This window comes from Salmo salar, chromosome ssa02 (assembly GCF_905237065.1).
Source record: "Salmo salar chromosome ssa02, Ssal_v3.1, whole genome shotgun sequence".
In the NCBI taxonomy this organism is placed as follows: Eukaryota; Metazoa; Chordata; class Actinopteri; order Salmoniformes; family Salmonidae; genus Salmo; species Salmo salar.
In genome coordinates this window covers 49064708-49082985 of record NC_059443.1, presented here as the reverse complement: position 1 = coordinate 49082985, position 18278 = coordinate 49064708, and the positions used below count along the sequence as shown (strand labels likewise).

Sequence of the window (18278 nt, the reverse complement as noted above, 5' to 3'; positions counted from 1 at the left end):
ATCCATGTCTTCATTTAACCTCTTGACGTTCGCCTAGGATAGGGGGCGCTCCAGCGATTTTTGAAAAAAATTTGTGCCCATTTTAAACGGCCTCCTACTCAAACTCAGAAGCTAGGATATGCATATAATTAATGCTTGTGGATAGAAAACACCCTAAAGTTTCTAAAACTGTTTGAATGGTGTCTGTGAGTATAACAGAACTCATATGGCAGTCAAAACCCCGAGACCGATCGTAACAGGATGTGGAATTCTGAATTGCGGACTCAACTTCACCACTTTGCCTGTAATTCACACAGTGAGCAATGGTTCATTGAGCACTTCCTATTGCTTCCACTAGATGTCCCCAGTCTTTACAAAGTGATTTGAGCCTTCTACTGTGAAAACTGAATGAATGAGACGCATTGGAAAGTGGTCACATGAGGAGGGCCATCACCATTATGACGCCGGCGCCCCTTGAAAGACAATGCAATCATCCCCCTTGAATCTTATTGGAGCTCTGGTTGAAAAAGGCCCTAAAGATTTATGTTATACAACGTTTGACATGTTTGAACGAACCTAAATAAAAAAAATATGCATTTTTTCGAAAGAGGTGTCCCGCGCACGACGGAAGTTTTGGAGCAGCCTTCAGAACGCGCTAACAAGAAGACATAAAGAATTAATTTTTTCGAACGAAAATACATTTGTTGTGGACCTGGGATTCCTGGAAGTGCTTTCTGATGAAGACAACCAAAGGTAAGGGATTATTGACAATAGCATACAAGACTAGATTTGATATGCGATTGTTCCAAGATGGCGCTGACCTGTATTGCTAGCCTATTTTCTGAGTATCGCATCCCCTTTTATCGCAAAGTGTGATTACCCAGTAAAGTTATTTTTAAATCTGGCATTACAGGTGCTTTCAAGAGATATTCATCTATAAATCTTAGAATGACAATATTACATTTTAAAAATGTTTTCGAATAGTAATTTAGTAAATTGTAGCGCTGTTTCACCGGATGCATTTGAGGGAAAATAGTTAGTCAACGTTACGCGCCGATGTAAAATGCTGTTTTTATATATAAATATGAACTTTATCGAACAAAAGAATGCATGTATTGTGTAACATGATGACCTAGGAGTGTCATCTGATGAAGTTTGTAAAAGGTTAGTGCTGCATTTAGCTGTTTTTTGGTTATTTGTGATGCATGTGGATGGTCGGAAAATGGCTATGTGGCTACTTTTACGATATACTCCTCTAACATAATCTAATGTTTTGCTTTTGCTGTAAAGCCTTTTTGAAATCGGACAACGTGGTTCGATTCAGGAGAGGTGTATCTATAAAGCTATATAACATAGTCCTATATTTAAAAAAAAAAATATATTACCTTTTGTTATGCTAATGGAGATAGGATTTTTTGCTGGATGAGCCCGACCAGGGGTTAAACCAGGGTACTTAGTGGCCTGTAGTTTGTAAATCCAAAAACTTTCCCTTTGGTTTAGCTATTTAAGACAGTCCCCTTTTCTAATTGAGGCCGGAACATGATCAATACCTATAGCTTGCAGGGAGGCCATGGTGTAAGGACTTCTAGTGCCTTGCCATGGGGTGGTCTTCATTGCCTACCCGTATGGCGTACTTGTGTTCCGCTAAGCGGTCTTGAAGGCGTCTCTTTGTCTGTCCAATGTAGAACACCTTGCGCTGTGGACATTCCAATCTGTAGATGACATGAGTGGTTTTATAGTTAATGAAATGCTCGACGTGATACTCCATTTTAGAAACAAAATACTTTTTCTTTGCAATATTTCTGCAATGGTTGCATTGGTTGCATTTAAGAGCCCTTGCGTTTATGGTCTAGCCAATTTTTTTGAGAGTCAGCAGGAAAATAGCTGTGGACTAATTTGTCATTTAGGGTAGGACATCTTTTAAAGTTCTGGACTTACTAGATTTACACATCTAGTTTTTCTGGATCTATGTCAAGTAATGCATGGGGAAGAAATGGCACAGCAGCCATTTTGGGAGGGGGTGTGGATGACCACACACCATAGCAGTCATCAAGGTTAGAATCATTTCAGTGGAAAATAAAAATTACAAATACAGTACTAGTTTTATAACAAAGTACACTCTCTTGGATGTATCAAGAGGCACTCTTAATCACAACAAGTTCTCTGTCAAGTCGTCCGACCCTTATAACTGCATCTTTCAGGACCTCAGCACTGTAGCCCCGATTCAAGAAGCAATTCTCCAATTCAGCAGATTTGATACTGTAGTCTGTTTCCTGATCGCAAATTCTGCGTACTTTTTGGAATTGGCCATATGGAATGTTTTCTTTTAGCCTTTTGGGGTGAAAGCTGTCTGCCCTCAGAATGGTATTCTCATCTGTAGGCTTCCTAAAGATTGATGTGTACAAACAACCTTTGTCCTTTTTACTGATTTCAAGGTCCAAAAAATTAATGTTATCCTTGCTGTACTCCATAGTTAGCTTGATGTTAGGGTTAATTCTGTTAAGGTATTGATGGAAGGAAATAAGTTCATCTTCTGAGCCAGACCAGAACAGGCAAACATCATCAATATATTGCGTCCCCACCACATAATCCGTTCAAAGAACTGATTATTAGAATGATCCAAAATGAAGTCCTTTTCCCATTTACCCAAGTACAAACCAGCGTAGAAAGGGCTGTAGCAAGCTCCCATGGCACATCCTTTGACTTGTTTAAAAATACGGTCCTGAAAGACAAAGATGTTATTATTAAGAGTCCATTCGTCAGTGAGACAATGAATTCTGTAGGAGGCATCTCAGTCTCAGGCCGGGTACTCAAGAAATGCCAATCCTTGATCATGTTCAATGGTGGAGACTCCACATCCTTGGTGACTAAAAAGGAAGCTGTACCTATATTGTTCAATTCGGATTTTGTTCAAAACATCTGTGGTATCTTGAAGATAGGCTGGGAGTGATGGCAGAAAAAGCTTAATGAAGTAATCAATGTACTTAGAGATGGGTTCTTTCAGACTTTCATTACCACTAATGACTGGTCTGTCTGGGGGGTTTTCAAGATTCTTGTGGACTTTTGGAAGAAGATAAAAAGAAGCCATATGCCGGACTGCCATTGAAAAGAAATTTGAACTCATTGTCTGAAATGTAGCCATTCTCCTTAGCTTGTGTGAGGATCCCTTTCAATTCAGTTTTTAGGTCCTCTGTAGGGTTGAAGGTAAGAGATTGGTAGAATTCATCATTGTCTAATTGATGGTAGACTTCTGTCTTTACCCCATACTACTGTAGAGCCACCTTTGTCTGCTTTTTTAACCACAATCCGTCCATTTTTGGACAATGATTGAACTGTATCCCTCTCTGTCTGAGTTTCCCGTGTTTATCAAGAATGGTCCACCACCCAAACGTCATCCAGCCAACTTGACACAACTTTGGGAAGCATTGGAGTCAACATGGGCCAGCATCCCTGTGGAATGCTTTCGACATCTTGTAGAGTCCATGCACCGACAAATTGAGGCTGTTCTGAGGGCAAAAGCGGGTGTAACGCAATAGTAGGAAGGTGTTCCTAATGTTTTGTACACTCAGTGCAACAATAAGCCTCCCACTGGGCACAGACAATGTCTATTCCACGTTGGTTCAACATCATTTCATTGAAATTATGTGGAAAGAACATTGATTCAGTCAGTGTGTGCCCAGTGGGCTCCATTATGGAAAATTGTGAAGACAATTAAACAGAATGAATTTTGACAATACTAATATCAGAAGGGCCATCATCATCATATCACATTTAGCCCTGCCTTCTGTAGTAATCTGACCTTTTTGGCTAGTGATGTCAGGGCCAACTACGAAGTCCGGACTGTCCGTTCTTAATAAGCCTGTGACGAGCGCATTGGGAATTGCTATGATGACGTATCGTCACTACTGTGATTGCGTTCCATACTTAGAAAGCAAGGAAATAATAGATACAGAGTCAGTGAAAGGTGGTGGTTCATTTTACCAGATCCAAACCACGGCTTGAATAATACAGAAACTTTTCTTTCAGCACGGTGGACAGCAACTCAGCCGACCCACGGTGATTGTTGATGCATGTGAGTCTATTGCATTGGGCAATATATACAACCTGATTTACTTAAGGAAATACAAGACGGCGTATTTTAATTTAATTTAGTTAAAATGTTAAGCTTAACAGCAATGATAAAGTAATTGTCTCAATGGTGATCAAGAAGGAGAAAAATACAATGCTATTATTCTGTCTCTGCATGTGCAGAGCGTTATGGCACAGACGAACAGCTTTCATCGACTTTTTTTGATGGCACTATGCAGTATGCTGTGTACCAGGACCATGAGTCTACCTGCTGTTGCCGCATACTCAGTCAGGTATGATTTTGTTCTGACTTCTGTTCTGAGATACTCATACTGATCATTTAAAGAAAGCTGACATGAAAAGCATCTTGTTACAGTCGCTGATAAATACAGACACATTTACTATATGGTTACATGGTTATCATAAAGAAGCTATCTGACTGTCTGTACTAAAACAATGTTTAAATTATTCTGGTCTAGCTAAATGATTCTGATTGGAAATGGTTGGTGCGTATTAAATATACTGTATGTTTAGATTCATCTCTGCCATCCATCTCTGCCATCCTGAAGGGAACTTTTAACTTTTAAGAAGAAACTCAAAAGAAAAATGTTATCACATTAAACATTTGGTGAATTCGACTATGTAGCAATTGAGAAATGAATTAATAATGTAATTGGGAAATTATGTATATTGAATTTGATGTGACGATGGACTCACTTATTGCTTCCTTTCTATAGGTCAGGGACTGTTGAGACAGATGGAAAGGGTGACTGGGAGCAGAGTCTGTCAATAAATGACATGGAAACCCTTAAACTTCTCTATGATATAATTGCAAGGTAAGGGTCACATTCACTTAGTTACAAAATGGTTTGTGATGAAATCAGTCCTTCACTTCTGTTTCTCAGCACAGAATCTAATGAAATTGGTTCCTCCTATGGATATTAATGCACGTCTGCCATACAGGTATCTGTTGATATCTGTTTTCTGATGGGCCAAGTCTGTATTACAATAAAAAATAAAATGTGTTGTTAGCCAATGATAATAATAAGGCAACATTGACCTCACATCAGAGTCCACCAACATATTCAGGTTCCCACAGTTTAACTTTTGCATACTAAATAGTGGATACCACCTGATGAGGCTAAAGTTCTTAGCATTTAATGTCGAACGTTCTGAAGTGCCTGTCACCAGCAATTAATACTTTGTGACTATGACATTTTGCTGAATAATCTGCTCTTGACATCCTGTCTGCAACAATCAAAAGTTAATTGATGTAACTATTGACACTTAACAGAATTTGTCCTGAATCTAGTGAAAGCATTTTATTAATCTTTTTTTTAGACCAACAAGACACGCAGATGGTCTCTTCACGAGTGGCTACAGCAAACTTTTAGGTCAGCTTTCGGCCAAGGACTACCTTGAATCCTTGATTTCAAAGCGAATCAGGTACAACTTTCATATGGTAACCATAAATTGTGGTCTGAGGGACTTTAATTTATCTTGGTCTATACCTCTATTTTTAACATTCACTATGTAGTCAATCAGTACGTTCAATTTCAAATAGGAACGCCGGGGCAGCTCTAAGGTAGGTTGACTGAAATAAACACCCATGGTATGAATTTAAGTTTTACAGCTGAGAAGTTCATAGAAGTTTATCACAACAATGTCGCATTTGCAATCCTGCCAGTTCATCCTGGCGATTGAATCACTCTACCGATGTAATACCACTACAATTTGGCTTGACTGACTCGTCAAATGTGTTCATGAGGCCTTAGTAGTATGTGAGGTACTATGTTTGACAAGTTATATCTCACTTATATTGCCACATTTCTCTTATTACTGCAACATTATTTGGATTAAAGAATGTTACAATGGGTAGTAACTCAATGTTATATTAATGTCAAAGATTCCCTGTCTGCCATGGTTTTCCCCAAAATTATCCCATCTAGTGCTGCCTCAAATCTCCCAGTAGTCAATCAGAAGGGCCTTTGGGGAAAAGTATTCCTGTGTAGTGACCCTCGGTTGGTCCTTGTGGTAATGCCCAAGTTGCAGTTCCCCTTAAACTGAACATTTTGAGTCCCTATGGATTGGAATCGCCATGAATATGGCAGAGATCCCTGAAACAATGCCCTGTGCAGGTCCGTACTGCCCGGTCAGAAGTGGCACCAAACTTCCTCATGGTTGCATATTTTCAGAGAACACAGAGCCCAGAGTTGATTATCTTGACCATACTCCGATTATAATTTAACACACACACACACACACACACACACACACACACAAATTTGTCGGTAGAAATGTGTTCAAAATTCACTGAAGTTGCTAGGAAGTTTACTACTACAGCTACAGTAAAGTGTAGTAACAGAAGAAATAGACTTGGTGACTAACCAAACCACTTGTCCTCCTTAATATTAGCTAGCTAACTATTTATAAAAATGGAATTCAACAATGCCAATAATGTTTTCAATTTGGCTTGAAAGATCAGCTGAAAGATGGAACACGTAAGAATGTTGGTTTCGCCACTTGGCAACATTCTATCAGCTAAAGTTACAGCACAGACCATAATCTGCGGCAAATGCCTGTTAACAGTTCCATCTGAATTATTAGTGCACCCTCCAAGAAATAATGCATACCCTAAAATGTCCTTCAAGCCGACCAGAAACGAGTAGAATTCTTAGCTAATGTTTTTGTTTAGCAAACAGGTAAAAAGAACGACTAATGTGTGTTTGCTGAAACTACTTCATAGCCGTTCGTTATTGTCGTGCATTACTGAGAAATAATGCACACTCTATAATGCTCTTCAAGTCAATCAGAAACTAGTATTCAATAATGCCATAGTATAAATGTTTCAACAATTCATAAGGTCCTGTATATCATGGTACGACAATATGTAAACTAGTGAACAAGTAAAACTTGCTTTGAGCAGATGTTATTGTAATAATATTTTGTTGACTAATTATATTTTCATCTGTAGTAATGACCTCATTGAGGACCAGTTGCCAGTAAAACACCACTCAGATGCGGTGTTTACAGACAACTACAGCCGCTACGGAAAACAGATGGCCATCAAGAAATACTTGAAATCAGCGCTGTCAAACAAGAGGAGGTAGGAACCAGGACAGGCCTAGTTTTTAACATAAAAGACTGGACAATATCATTTAAACAGTGTATAAAGCCTGAATGTATGTCCAATGTCTATTAAAACTAATTTGTTCTTCAAAACAAATTGAATTTTTGAATTCTAGCTTGGAGGAACCGACTATTCCAGAATTATCCACTGGGAGCGAGCCTTCCTCACAGAAAACCAATGATGACATCTCAATTCATGAACTCCTCAATAGTCTTTCATTGGTACAGTAGGTCCTGCTTGGATATTAGCATGCTAGTTTCATGAGTTTTTATGCTAATTTCTAACAAAACAATTGTGAGTTATTGGTATTTTAAGATACTGTATATTAGCCTCAGTTGATGTACTTTAAATATTCATTAATTATTAATAATATTATACTCAGTTGATATGGTCCCCAATTTCTCTGTGATTTTTCTGACACAGGGAGACAGGCTGACATCATATACACATCATGCTATTGTGTTTTTATATTATGATGCAACATTTCTGTTCTTTTTTTCAGACCCTCTAAGGAATATCTACTAAAGTGAACAAATGGCAAAGCCAGACAAAATTATATTTGACCATTATTATATGTCATGTCATGTAATTTTTGTTTTAAATCGTTATTTTGCCTCGTGGTACATTTCATGAAATAGCTGTGTAGCTGAGTGATAATCACAAAACACGGATACATCTTCATGGGAGTATTGCAAACTCAACGCATCCTAAATTATATGACCGTAAAGCATAATCTTTTGCCAGTACTCTGGAGATTTGCAATGTTGTTTAAATGCATTCACCAGTATTATAATATATAGTATACATGCCAAATAATGTGTTATGCATTATATTTTATTTATGTATCCAGTATTATGTATTTACTTGTCAGTGTTGCAATGTGTGAAACTATAGACATTCCTAATACATTGATATAATAACGGAGATGGTTGTGTTAAGAAATTTCAGCAACCCAATCAACTTGAGCACAGAAAGAAGTTAAGGAGAGTAGTTTGAAAATGATACAGACTAAAACTCTTAGTAGGTGACACTGCTGATTCATTTATTATATGGTAACATCAGAATAGTCTATTGTTGTTTAAAGAAAAATAATAATAATGTGGATGTTTGTTTTTGTGTCAATAAAATGTAAGTTTAAGACTGTCAATATTCACCCCTTTCTGCTTCCTTTGGATTTTTCCCCCAAACCGCAACCCCATGGGATTTCCTGGTAATAACAATGTTAAAGGTTATTATAACCTGGCTGCATCGAACTCATTTGACTTGCCTGCGTGAGGATTTCTGTCACCGCTCGCCACTGGTAACAGGTCTCAGACTAGGAGTGTTGATCTAGCATCAGGTCCCCCTAGGGCCCTGGTTTTATCATTTGCTCTTATTTCAATTCTGGCGACCAAACAGAACACAAGTGTCAAAATGATTATATTCTGAATTTGGTCCAGGGCAAGGCTGGCGGGATAAGTCACCAAAATGGCATTGGTATGTCACAGCATCCCGCTGGATGATTCACATTCCTGGAAGAGGGTAATATATATCACTGAGCAGCACAAGGACATTTTGTGATGGTGGGCTGACTGACTGGTGGTGCCCAGGACGTGGTGGTTGGCACAACATGGAGGAGTAAAAGGACCCAGGGTTTGACAACAAGCAGGCTTGGCCTATAGGTAGTCCATATGAGAGGCACACTGCATCAATTTAAAAGCGTAGATAATGATTATTTGGACATCCAGATTTAAAGATCTGTTTGCCACAATTTTCTGTTTACACTCTCAGAAATAAAGGGTTCGATTTGTTATTAAAGGGTTACAAACTCTTGTCATTGTATTGGTTAGTGGCAAACCGTGGCTATTGGACCTGTGGGGAAAATAACCTTCCAACACATTGTACCAAACAAAAAAATCAAGAAAAATAACAGAAAAATAACATCACTTAATGCACCCAACTGAATCAAACAAGCCTGAGCCACCTAATTGGGCAAAAGCTAGTTGAATCAACATTGTTTACATGGCATTTGAACCCCAAAAAATATATGTGATGACGTTGAATCAACGTGGAAAACTAATTGGATTTGCAAAATTCATCAACATGAGGGCATTTCCTTTTTTTTTTTTTTTTTGCACAACTTTTAACCTAAACCCAATGATGTGATTTTTTTTTTGATTTCGTGTTGAATTCACGTTTTTTGACAACTCAACCAAATATAAATCAAAACTAGACGTTGAACTGACGGGATGCCTAATGCCATCACTATCACACAATCACCAAAAGCGAAAACAGTGACACATCAAAGGATGTGTGTGACAGGCTCATGTGTCACGGTCGTCGTATGAATTGGACCAAAATGCAGCGGGAACGTGAATACTCTTTATCTTCTTTATTAAACAAAAATGAACACTGAACAAAAAGAACGACGAAAACAGTCTTGTCAGGTGCAACAAACACTAAACAGGAAACAACTACCCACAAATCCCATAGAAAAAACACCCCTACTAAATAGGACCTTCAATTAGAGGCAATGAGGAACAGCTGCCTCCAATTTAAGGTCAAAACAATAAACTAGACATAGAAATAGAAAAACTAGAAAATAGAACATAGAAATTCAAAACATAGAACACAACCCAAAAACCCCGACAACACAAAACAAACACACCCCTGCCACGTCCTGACCAAACTACAATAACAAATAACCTCTTTTACTGGTCAGGACGTGACAGTACCCCCCCCAAAGGTGCAGACCCCAGAAGCACCTCACACAAAAATAAACCCCCCCAAAAATAAACCCCAAAACAAAAAAGAAACCTAACTAAAGGGAGGGAAGGAGGGAGGGTGTAGCACAAGAACCGTCGGTGACGGTGGCCACCCTCCCCCTCCCCAACCTCCTACTACGGAGGTGGCTCAGGCTCCGGCCTTACTCCCCAACCTAACCTGTCCACCCCCACTAAATGCTTAATATATTTTACCCCTCCCGAAGTCTCTGGGCTATGGCGCATCGCTGAAGACCTCGGGCTGATACGCGTCGCTGGAGACCTCAGGCTGATGCGCGTCGCTGGGGAGCTCCGGACTGGAGGGCGACTCTGGGAGCTCCGGACTGGAGGGCGACTCTGGGAGCTTTGGACTGTGGGCCGTCTCTGTCGGTTCCGGACTGTGGGCCGTCTCTGTCGGTTCCGGACTGTGGGCCGTCTCTGTCGGTTCCGGACTGTGGGCCGTCTCTGTCGGTTCCGGACTGTGGGCCGTCTCTGTCGGTTCCGGACTGTGGGCCGTCTCTGCTGGCTCTGGACTGTGGGCCATCTCTAGATGGGGCACTATCGCCGGAAGCTCTGGACGGGGCACTGTTGCCGGACACTCTGGACGGGGCACTGTTGCCGGACACTCTGGACGGGGCACTGTTACCGGACACTCTGGACGGGGCACTGTTGCCGGACACTCTGGACGGGGCACTGTTGCCGGACACTCTGGACGGGGCACTGTTGCCGGACACTCTGGACGGAGCACTGTTGCCGGACACTCTTGACAGGGCACTGTCGTCGGAAGCTCTGGACGGGGACTGCGCACTGAAGGCCTGATGCGTGGGGCTGGCTTAAGAGGTGCCAGACTAGGGACACGCACCACAGGGCTAGTGCGAGGAGCAGGACGAGCTGGACTGGCCTGACGCACTGGAGGCCTGGTGCGTGGGGCTGGTACTGGAGGTACCAGACTGGAGACACGCACCCCAAGGCTAGTGCGAGGAGCGGGAACAGGAGGTACTAGACTGGGCTGACGCACTGGAGGCCTGGTGCATGGTGCTGGCTTTGGAGGCGCCAGACTAGAGACACGCACCTCAGGGCTAGTGCGAGAAGCAGGAACTGGATACACCGGGCCATGAGTAGGCACTGGAGGTCTGGAGCGCACCTCCTGCACAACCCGTCCTGGCTGGATGGTAATAGTAGCCCTGCACGAGCGGAGTGCTGGCACAGGGCGAACTGGGCTGTGCAGAGGCCTGATGGCTGCCATGCGTAGAGCAGGCGTAGGGTAGCCTGGGCCTAGGAGGCGCACTGGTAACGAGATGTGCTGCGCAGGCATTCTCCTTCCAGGCTGGATGCCCACTGTAGCACGGCACTTGCGAGGGGCTGGGATTGCTCACACCGGACTGTGCGTGCGCATAGGCGAGATCGTGCGCACTTCCGCATACACCCGTGCTCTCCACTCCACACGCTCCCCATAATAAGCATGGGGAGTTGGCTTAGAGCTCACCCATGGCCCAGCCAAACTACCCGTGTGCCCCCCACAATAATTTCTTGGGGCTGCCTCTCGCACTTGCCTCTCGGGGCGTATAATGCCTCATAATAGCGCCGCTCCACCTTGGCTGCCTCCAGCTCCTCCTTAGGGCGCCGGTACTCCCCAGCCTGGTGCCAAGGTCCTGCCCCATCCAGAATCTCTTCCCATGTCCATGACTCCACAGAGCTCTGCTGCTGCTCCTTCCTCCGCTGCTTGGTCCGTTTGTGGTGGATAGTTCTGTCACGGTTGTCGTATGAATTGGACCAAAATGCAGCGGGAACGTGAATACTCTTTATCTTCTTTATTAAACAAAAATGAACACTGAACAAAAAGAACGACGAAAACAGTCTTGTCAGGTGCAACAAACACTAAACAGGAAACAACTACCCACAAATCCCATAGAAAAAACACCCCTACTAAATAGGACCTTCAATTAGAGGCAACGAGGAACAGCTGCCTCCAATTGAAGGTCAAAACAACAAACTAGACATAGAAATAGAAAAACTAGAAAATAGAAATACAAAACATAGAACACTACCCAAAAACCCCGACAACACAAAACAAACACACCCCTGCCACGTCCTGACCAAACTAAAATAACAAATAACCTCTTTTAATGGTCAGGACGTGACACCATGATGCTGAAAGGATGGCGACCTTAATATTCAGCACACTCCATGTAATGAAGTATACTGTAAGAGAGCACACTTTTTGTATAACATATATGGCCGATATTCTTGGACATTAGACTAAACATTCCCCAATCAAAATGTACAATTATTACTTCCCATTGCAAACATATTTTTCACGTTCATCACACAAAGTAACCGGTGATCTAAAGTTTAAATGCAACAATGTTTCACACACATAATCATTTGAAAGTTAATCTTGAATTCCTCTTCAATAAAACCTGCTGCAGTCGCTGTAAACTAGCCTACAGTTAGCTAGCTAGACCTTGGGAAAACTACCGCTCACTATTGCGCAGTGACCTGTCAGCCTTAGAGAAGGCAGAGGTTTCCATAAATTCTATCTTGTATCACCCATTCAATGGTGAGAGATTGTTGCACAAGCATCCATTCACATGATACAGATTGTACAATACAACCCAGGTTGCCCAGATTGTTGAAAAAAGCCTATTCAATGGTCCGCATTCACTCACTAATGTTAAACAAGCATATGCAGTACGACCAAAAGCAGGACAACTGAAAATAAAGTGTGCACTAGCGACTACTACTTCCTCTTACTTACAAAATAAAGAAGAGGTAAGCCACATTGTAGGTGATGTCAACGGTTATAATATTAAAGATGTATTTTATGCCAAAACATTATAATGTGTCTCTTTTCATTGTTTTGTTTTTTTGAAACTGGTCTGGTTTTAAAGTTGCCGCCATGCCGCAACACGCCTTTATGGGTTAGTGTTCCCACACGGCCATATCTCCATGTTAAAGTGCATGTTTACAGAAGACATACGTAAGACGGAGGGACCACCTGTGCTAATTAACTATCTAGGGTGCTTTGAACACCTGTGTGTAATGGAAGAAGGCCACCAAAAACGTGTTGTCACTGAAAATACAGTTGGCTGCAACTGTGATAAAGCCTGTTAAAACAGTGTACAGTAAGTGTATATTTAGCATTTGTGAAATATATATATATATATATATATATATATATATATATATAACACAGTGAGAGAAAAAGGTATTTGATCCCCTGCTGATTTTGTACGTTTGCCCACTGACAAAGAAATGATCAGTCTATAATTTTAATGGTAGGTTTATTTGAACAGTGAGAAACAGAATAACAACAACAAAAAAATCCAGAAAAATGCATGTCAAAAATGTTATAAATTGATTTGCATTTTAATGAGGGAAATAAGTATTTGACCCCCTCTCAATCAGAAAGATTTCTGGCTCCCAGGTGTCATTTATACAGGTAACGAGCTGAGATTAGGAGCACACTCTTAACCTGTTAGGGCTAGGGGGCAGTATTGACACGGCTGGATAAAAAACATACCCGATTTAATTTGGTTACCACTCCTACCCAGTAACTAGAATATGCAAATACTTATTACATATGGATAGAAAACACCCTAAAGTTTCTAAAACTGTTTGAATGGTGTCTGTGAGTATAACAGAACTCAAATGGCAGGTCAAAACCTGAGAGATTCCTTTACAGGAAGTGGCCTGTCTGACCATTTCTTGAACTTCTTTTCCATCTCTATCTTTTACTAAGGATCTCTGCTCTAACGTGACACTTCCTACGTCGTCCATAGGCGCTCAGAGCCCGGGAAAAAACAGAATGTCGTCATCCCAGCCCCAGGCTGAAACACATTATCGCCTTTCTCAAGTGGCCGATCAAGGGACTCTGGGCTTAGGCGCATGACCCGACCGCCCCCGCCTTTGTGATTTTTTCCTCTGTTTGCCGAAAAGGAGATTCCCTGTCGGAATATTATCGCTTTTCTACGAGAAAAATGGCGTAAAAATTGATTTTAAACAGCGGTTGACATGCTTCGAAGTACGGTAATGGAATATTTCGAATTTTTTTGTCACGAATTGCGCCATGCGCGCGACCCTACTTTACCATTTCGGATAGTGTCTGGAACGCACGAACAAAACGCCGCTATTCGGATATAACGATGGATTATTTTGGACCAAACCAACATTTGTTATTGAAGTAGCAGTCCTGGGAGTGCATTCTGACGAAGACAACAAAAGGTAATCAAACTTTTATAATAGTAAATATGATTATGGTGAGTGCTAAACTTGCCGGGTGTCTAAATAGCTAGCCCGTGATGCCTGGGCTATGTACTTAGAATATTGCAAAATGTGCTTTCACCAAAAAGCTATTTTAAAATCGGACATATCGAGTGCATAGAGGAGGTCTGTATCTGGAATGGGCTACAAGACCATCGCCAAGCAGCTTGGTGAGAAGGTGACAACAGTTGGTGCGATTATTCGCAAATGGAAGAAACACAAAAGAACTGTCAATCTCCCTCGGCATGGGGCCCCAAGCAAAATCTCACCTCGTGGAGTTGCAATGATCATGAGAACGGTGAGGAATCAGCCCAGAACTACACGGGAGGATCTTGTCAATGATCTCAAGGCAGCTGGGACCATAGTCACCAAGAAAACAATTGGTAACACACTACGCCGTGAAGGACTGAAATCCTGCAGCGCCCGCAAGGCGCCCTGCTCAAAAAAGCACATATACATGCCCGTCTGAAGTTTGCCAATGAACATCTGAAGGATTCAGAGGACAACTGGGTGAAAGTGTTGTGGTCAGATGAGACCAAAATGGAGCTCTTTGGCATTAACTGAACTCGCCGTGTTTGGAGGAGGAGGAATGCTGCCTATGACCCCAAGAACACCATCCCCACCGTCAAACATGGAGGTGAAAACACTATGCTTTGGGGGTGTTTTTCTGCTAAGAGGACAGGACAACTTCACCGCATCAAAGGGACGATGGACGGGGCCATGTACCGTCAAATCTTGGGTGAGAACCTCCTTCCCTCAGCCAGGGCATTGAAAATGGGTCGTGGATGGGTATTCCAGCATGACAATGACCCAAAACACACAGCCAAGGCAACAAAGGAGTGGCTCAAGAAGAAGCACATTAAGGTCCTGGAGTGGCCTAGCCAGTCTCCAGACCTTAATCCCATAGAAAATCTGTGGAGGGAGCTGAAGGTTCGAGTTGCCAAACATCAGCCTCGAAACCTTAATGACTTGGAAAAGATCTGCAAAGAGGAGTGGGAAAAAATCCCTCCTGAGATGTGTGCAAACCTGGTTTGCTACAAGAAACCTCTGACCTCTGTGACATGCGTTTTTCAGGATTTTTGTTGTTGTTATTTTGTCTCTCACGGTTCAAATAAACCTACCATTAAAATTATAGACTGATCATGTGGGCAAACATACAAAATCAGCAGGGGATCAAATATGTTTTTCCCTCACGGTATATATACTTCTCAAAAAAATAAAGGGAACACTTAAACAACACATCCTAGATCTGAATGAAAGAAATAATCTTATGAAATACTTTTTTCTTTACATAGTTGAATGTGCTGACAACAAAATCACACAAAAATAATCAATGGAAATCCAATTTATCAACCCATGGAGGTCTGGATTTGGAGTCACACTCAAAATTAAAGTGGAAAACCACACTACAGGCTGATCCAACTTTGATGTAATGTCCTTAAAACAAGTCAAAATGAGGCTCAGTAGTGTGTGTGGCCTCCACGTGCCTGTATGACCTCCCAACAATGCCTGGGCATGCTCCTGATGAGGTGGCGGATGGTCTCCTGAGGGATCTCCTCCCAGACCTGGACTAAAGCATCCGCCAACTCCTGGACAGTCTGTGGTGCAACGTGGCGTTGGTGGATGGAGCGAGACATGATGTCCCAGATGTGCTCAATTGGTTTCAGGTATGGGGAACGGACGGGCCAGTCCATAGCATCAATGCCTTCCTCTTGCAGCAACTGCTGACACACTCCAGCCACATGAGGTCTAGCATTGTCTTGCATTAGGAGGAACCCAGGGCCAACCGCACCAGCATATGGTCTCACAAGGGGTCTGAGGATCTCATCTCGGTACCTAATGGCAGTCAGGCTACCTCTGGCGAGCACATGGAGGGCTGTGCGGCCCCCCAAAGAAATGCCACCCCACACCATGACTGACCCACTGCCAAACCGGTCATGCTGGAGGATGTTGCAGGCAGCAGAACGTTCTCCACGGCGTCTCCAGACTCTGTCACGTCTGTCACATATGCTCAGTGTGAACCTGCTTGCATCTGTGAAGAGCACAGGGCGCCAGTGGCGAATTTGCCAATCTTGGTGTTCTCTGGCAAATGCCAAACGTCCTGCACGGTGTTGGGCTGTAAGCACAACCCCCACCTGTGGACGTCGGGCCCTCATACCACCCTCATGGAGTCTGTTTCTGACCATTTGAGCAGACACATGCACATTTGTGGCCTGCTGGAGGTCATTTTGCAGGGCTCTGGCAGTGCTTCTCCTGCTCCTCCTTGCACAAAGGCGGAGGTAGCGGTCCTGCTGCTGGGTTGTTGCCCTCCTACAGATTCCTCCACGCCTCCTGATGTACTGGCCTGTCTCCTGGTAGCGCCTCCATGCTCTGGACACTACGCTGACAGACACAGCAAACCTTCTTGCCACAGCTCGCATTGATGTGCCATCCTGGATGAGCTGCACTACCTGAGCCACTTGTGTGGGTTGTAGACTCCGTCTCATGCTACCACTAGAGTGAAAGCACCACCAGCATTCAAAAGTGACCAAAACATCAGCCAGGAAGCATAGGAACTGAGAAGTGGTCTGTGGTCCCCACCTGCAGAACCACTCCTTTATTGGGGGTGTCTTGCTAATTGCCTATAATTTCCACCTGTTGTCTATTCCATTTGCACAACAGCATGTGAATGTATTGTCAATCAATGTTGCTTCCTAAGTGGACAGTGATTTCACAGAAGTGTGATTGACTTTGAGTTACATTGTGTTGTTTAAGTGTTCCCTTTATTTTTTTGAGCAGTGTATATATATTTTAAGAGGGTAGATCAGCTTTAATATTGTGGATAGATTGTAGCTTCCATCAATGTAATTCAAATCAAATCAAACTTTATTTGCCACATGCGCCGAATACAACAAGTGTAGACTTTACTGTGAAATTCTTACTTGCAAGTCCTTAACCAACAGTGCAGATCAAGAAGAAGAAAATATTTACCAAGTAGACTAAAATAAAAAGTAATAATAAAAAGTAACACAATAAGAAGAACAATAATGAGGCTTTATACAGGGGGCACCGGTACCGAGTCAGTGTGCAGGGGTACAGGCTAGTTGAGGTAATCTGTACATGTATGTGGGGGCGAAGTGACTATGCATAGTTGACAAACAAACAGCGTGTATCAGCAGTGTACAAGACAGGGAGGGGGGGTCAAGGTAAATTGTCCGGTGCCAAATTTTATGAACTGGAGTGGGTCTAGGGTGTCCTGGAGGATGCTGTTGATATGAGCCATTACCAGCCTTTCAAAGCACTTCATGGCTACCGACGTGAGTTCCACGGGGCGGTAATTATTTAGGCAGGCTTGAAACATGTAGGTATTATAGACTCGGTCAGGGAGAGGTTGAAATATCTGTGAAGACACTTGACAGTTGGTCCGCACATGCATTGGGTACACGTCTTGGGAATCTGTCTGGCCCAGCGGCTTTGTGAATGTTGACTTGTTTAAAGGTTTTGTTCACATTGGCTACCGAGAGCATTATCACACAGTCATCCAGAACAGCTGGTGCTCTCATGCATGCTTCAGTGTTGCTCGTCTTGAAGCGAGCATAAAAGGTATTTAGCTCGTCTGGTAGTCACTGGGCAGCTCGTGTCTGGATTTCACTTTGTAGTCCATAATAGTTTTCTAGCCCTTCCACATCCGACGAGCGTCAAAGCCGGTGTAGTAGGAATCAATCTTAATCCTGTATTGACGCTTTGCTTGTTTGATGGTTCGTCTGAGGGCTAGCGGGATTTCTTATAAGCGTCCGGATTTGTCTCCCGCTCCTTGAAAGTGGCAGCGCTTTTAGCTCACTGCGGATGTTGCCTGTAATCCATGGCTTCTGTTTGGGATATGTATGTACAGTCACTGTGGGGACGACGTCATCGATGCACTTATTGATGAAGCCGATGACTGAGATGGTGTATTCTTCAATGCAAATGGATAAATCCTAGAACATATTCCAGTCTGTGCTAGCAAAACAGTCCTGTAGTGTAGCATCCGTGTCATCTGACCACTTCTGTATTGAGCGAGTCACTGGTACTTCCTGCTTTAGATTTTGCTTGTAAGCCGGAATCAGGAGAATTAGAAT

General features: G+C 42.6%; 1 protein-coding gene across 1 annotated transcript; it reads left to right on the top strand.

Annotated features, from left to right (window-relative positions):
* The first annotated feature begins 3816 nt into the window (after positions 1-3816).
* On the top strand, positions 3817-8324 carry vipb (vasoactive intestinal peptide b). Its single transcript, XM_014170677.2, has 7 exons — positions 3817-4051; positions 4231-4340; positions 4785-4883; positions 5389-5493; positions 7022-7153; positions 7293-7398; positions 7680-8324. Exons 1-7 carry the CDS (start codon positions 4046-4048, stop codon positions 7686-7688), a joined length of 567 nt encoding a protein of 188 aa, XP_014026152.1. The 5' UTR covers positions 3817-4045; the 3' UTR covers positions 7689-8324.
* The last annotated feature ends 9954 nt before the right edge of the window (positions 8325-18278 follow it).

What these genes read in the sequence shown, in the direction of transcription:
- vipb (XM_014170677.2), top strand. An exon ending in CTCTATGATATAATTGCAAG is followed by an intron (nt 4,884 to 5,388) that starts GTAAGGGTCACA and finishes TCTTTTTTTTAG; the next exon opens with ACCAACAAGACACGCAGATG. An exon ending in TTGATTTCAAAGCGAATCAG is followed by an intron (nt 5,494 to 7,021) that starts GTACAACTTTCA and finishes TTTCATCTGTAG; the next exon opens with TAATGACCTCATTGAGGACC.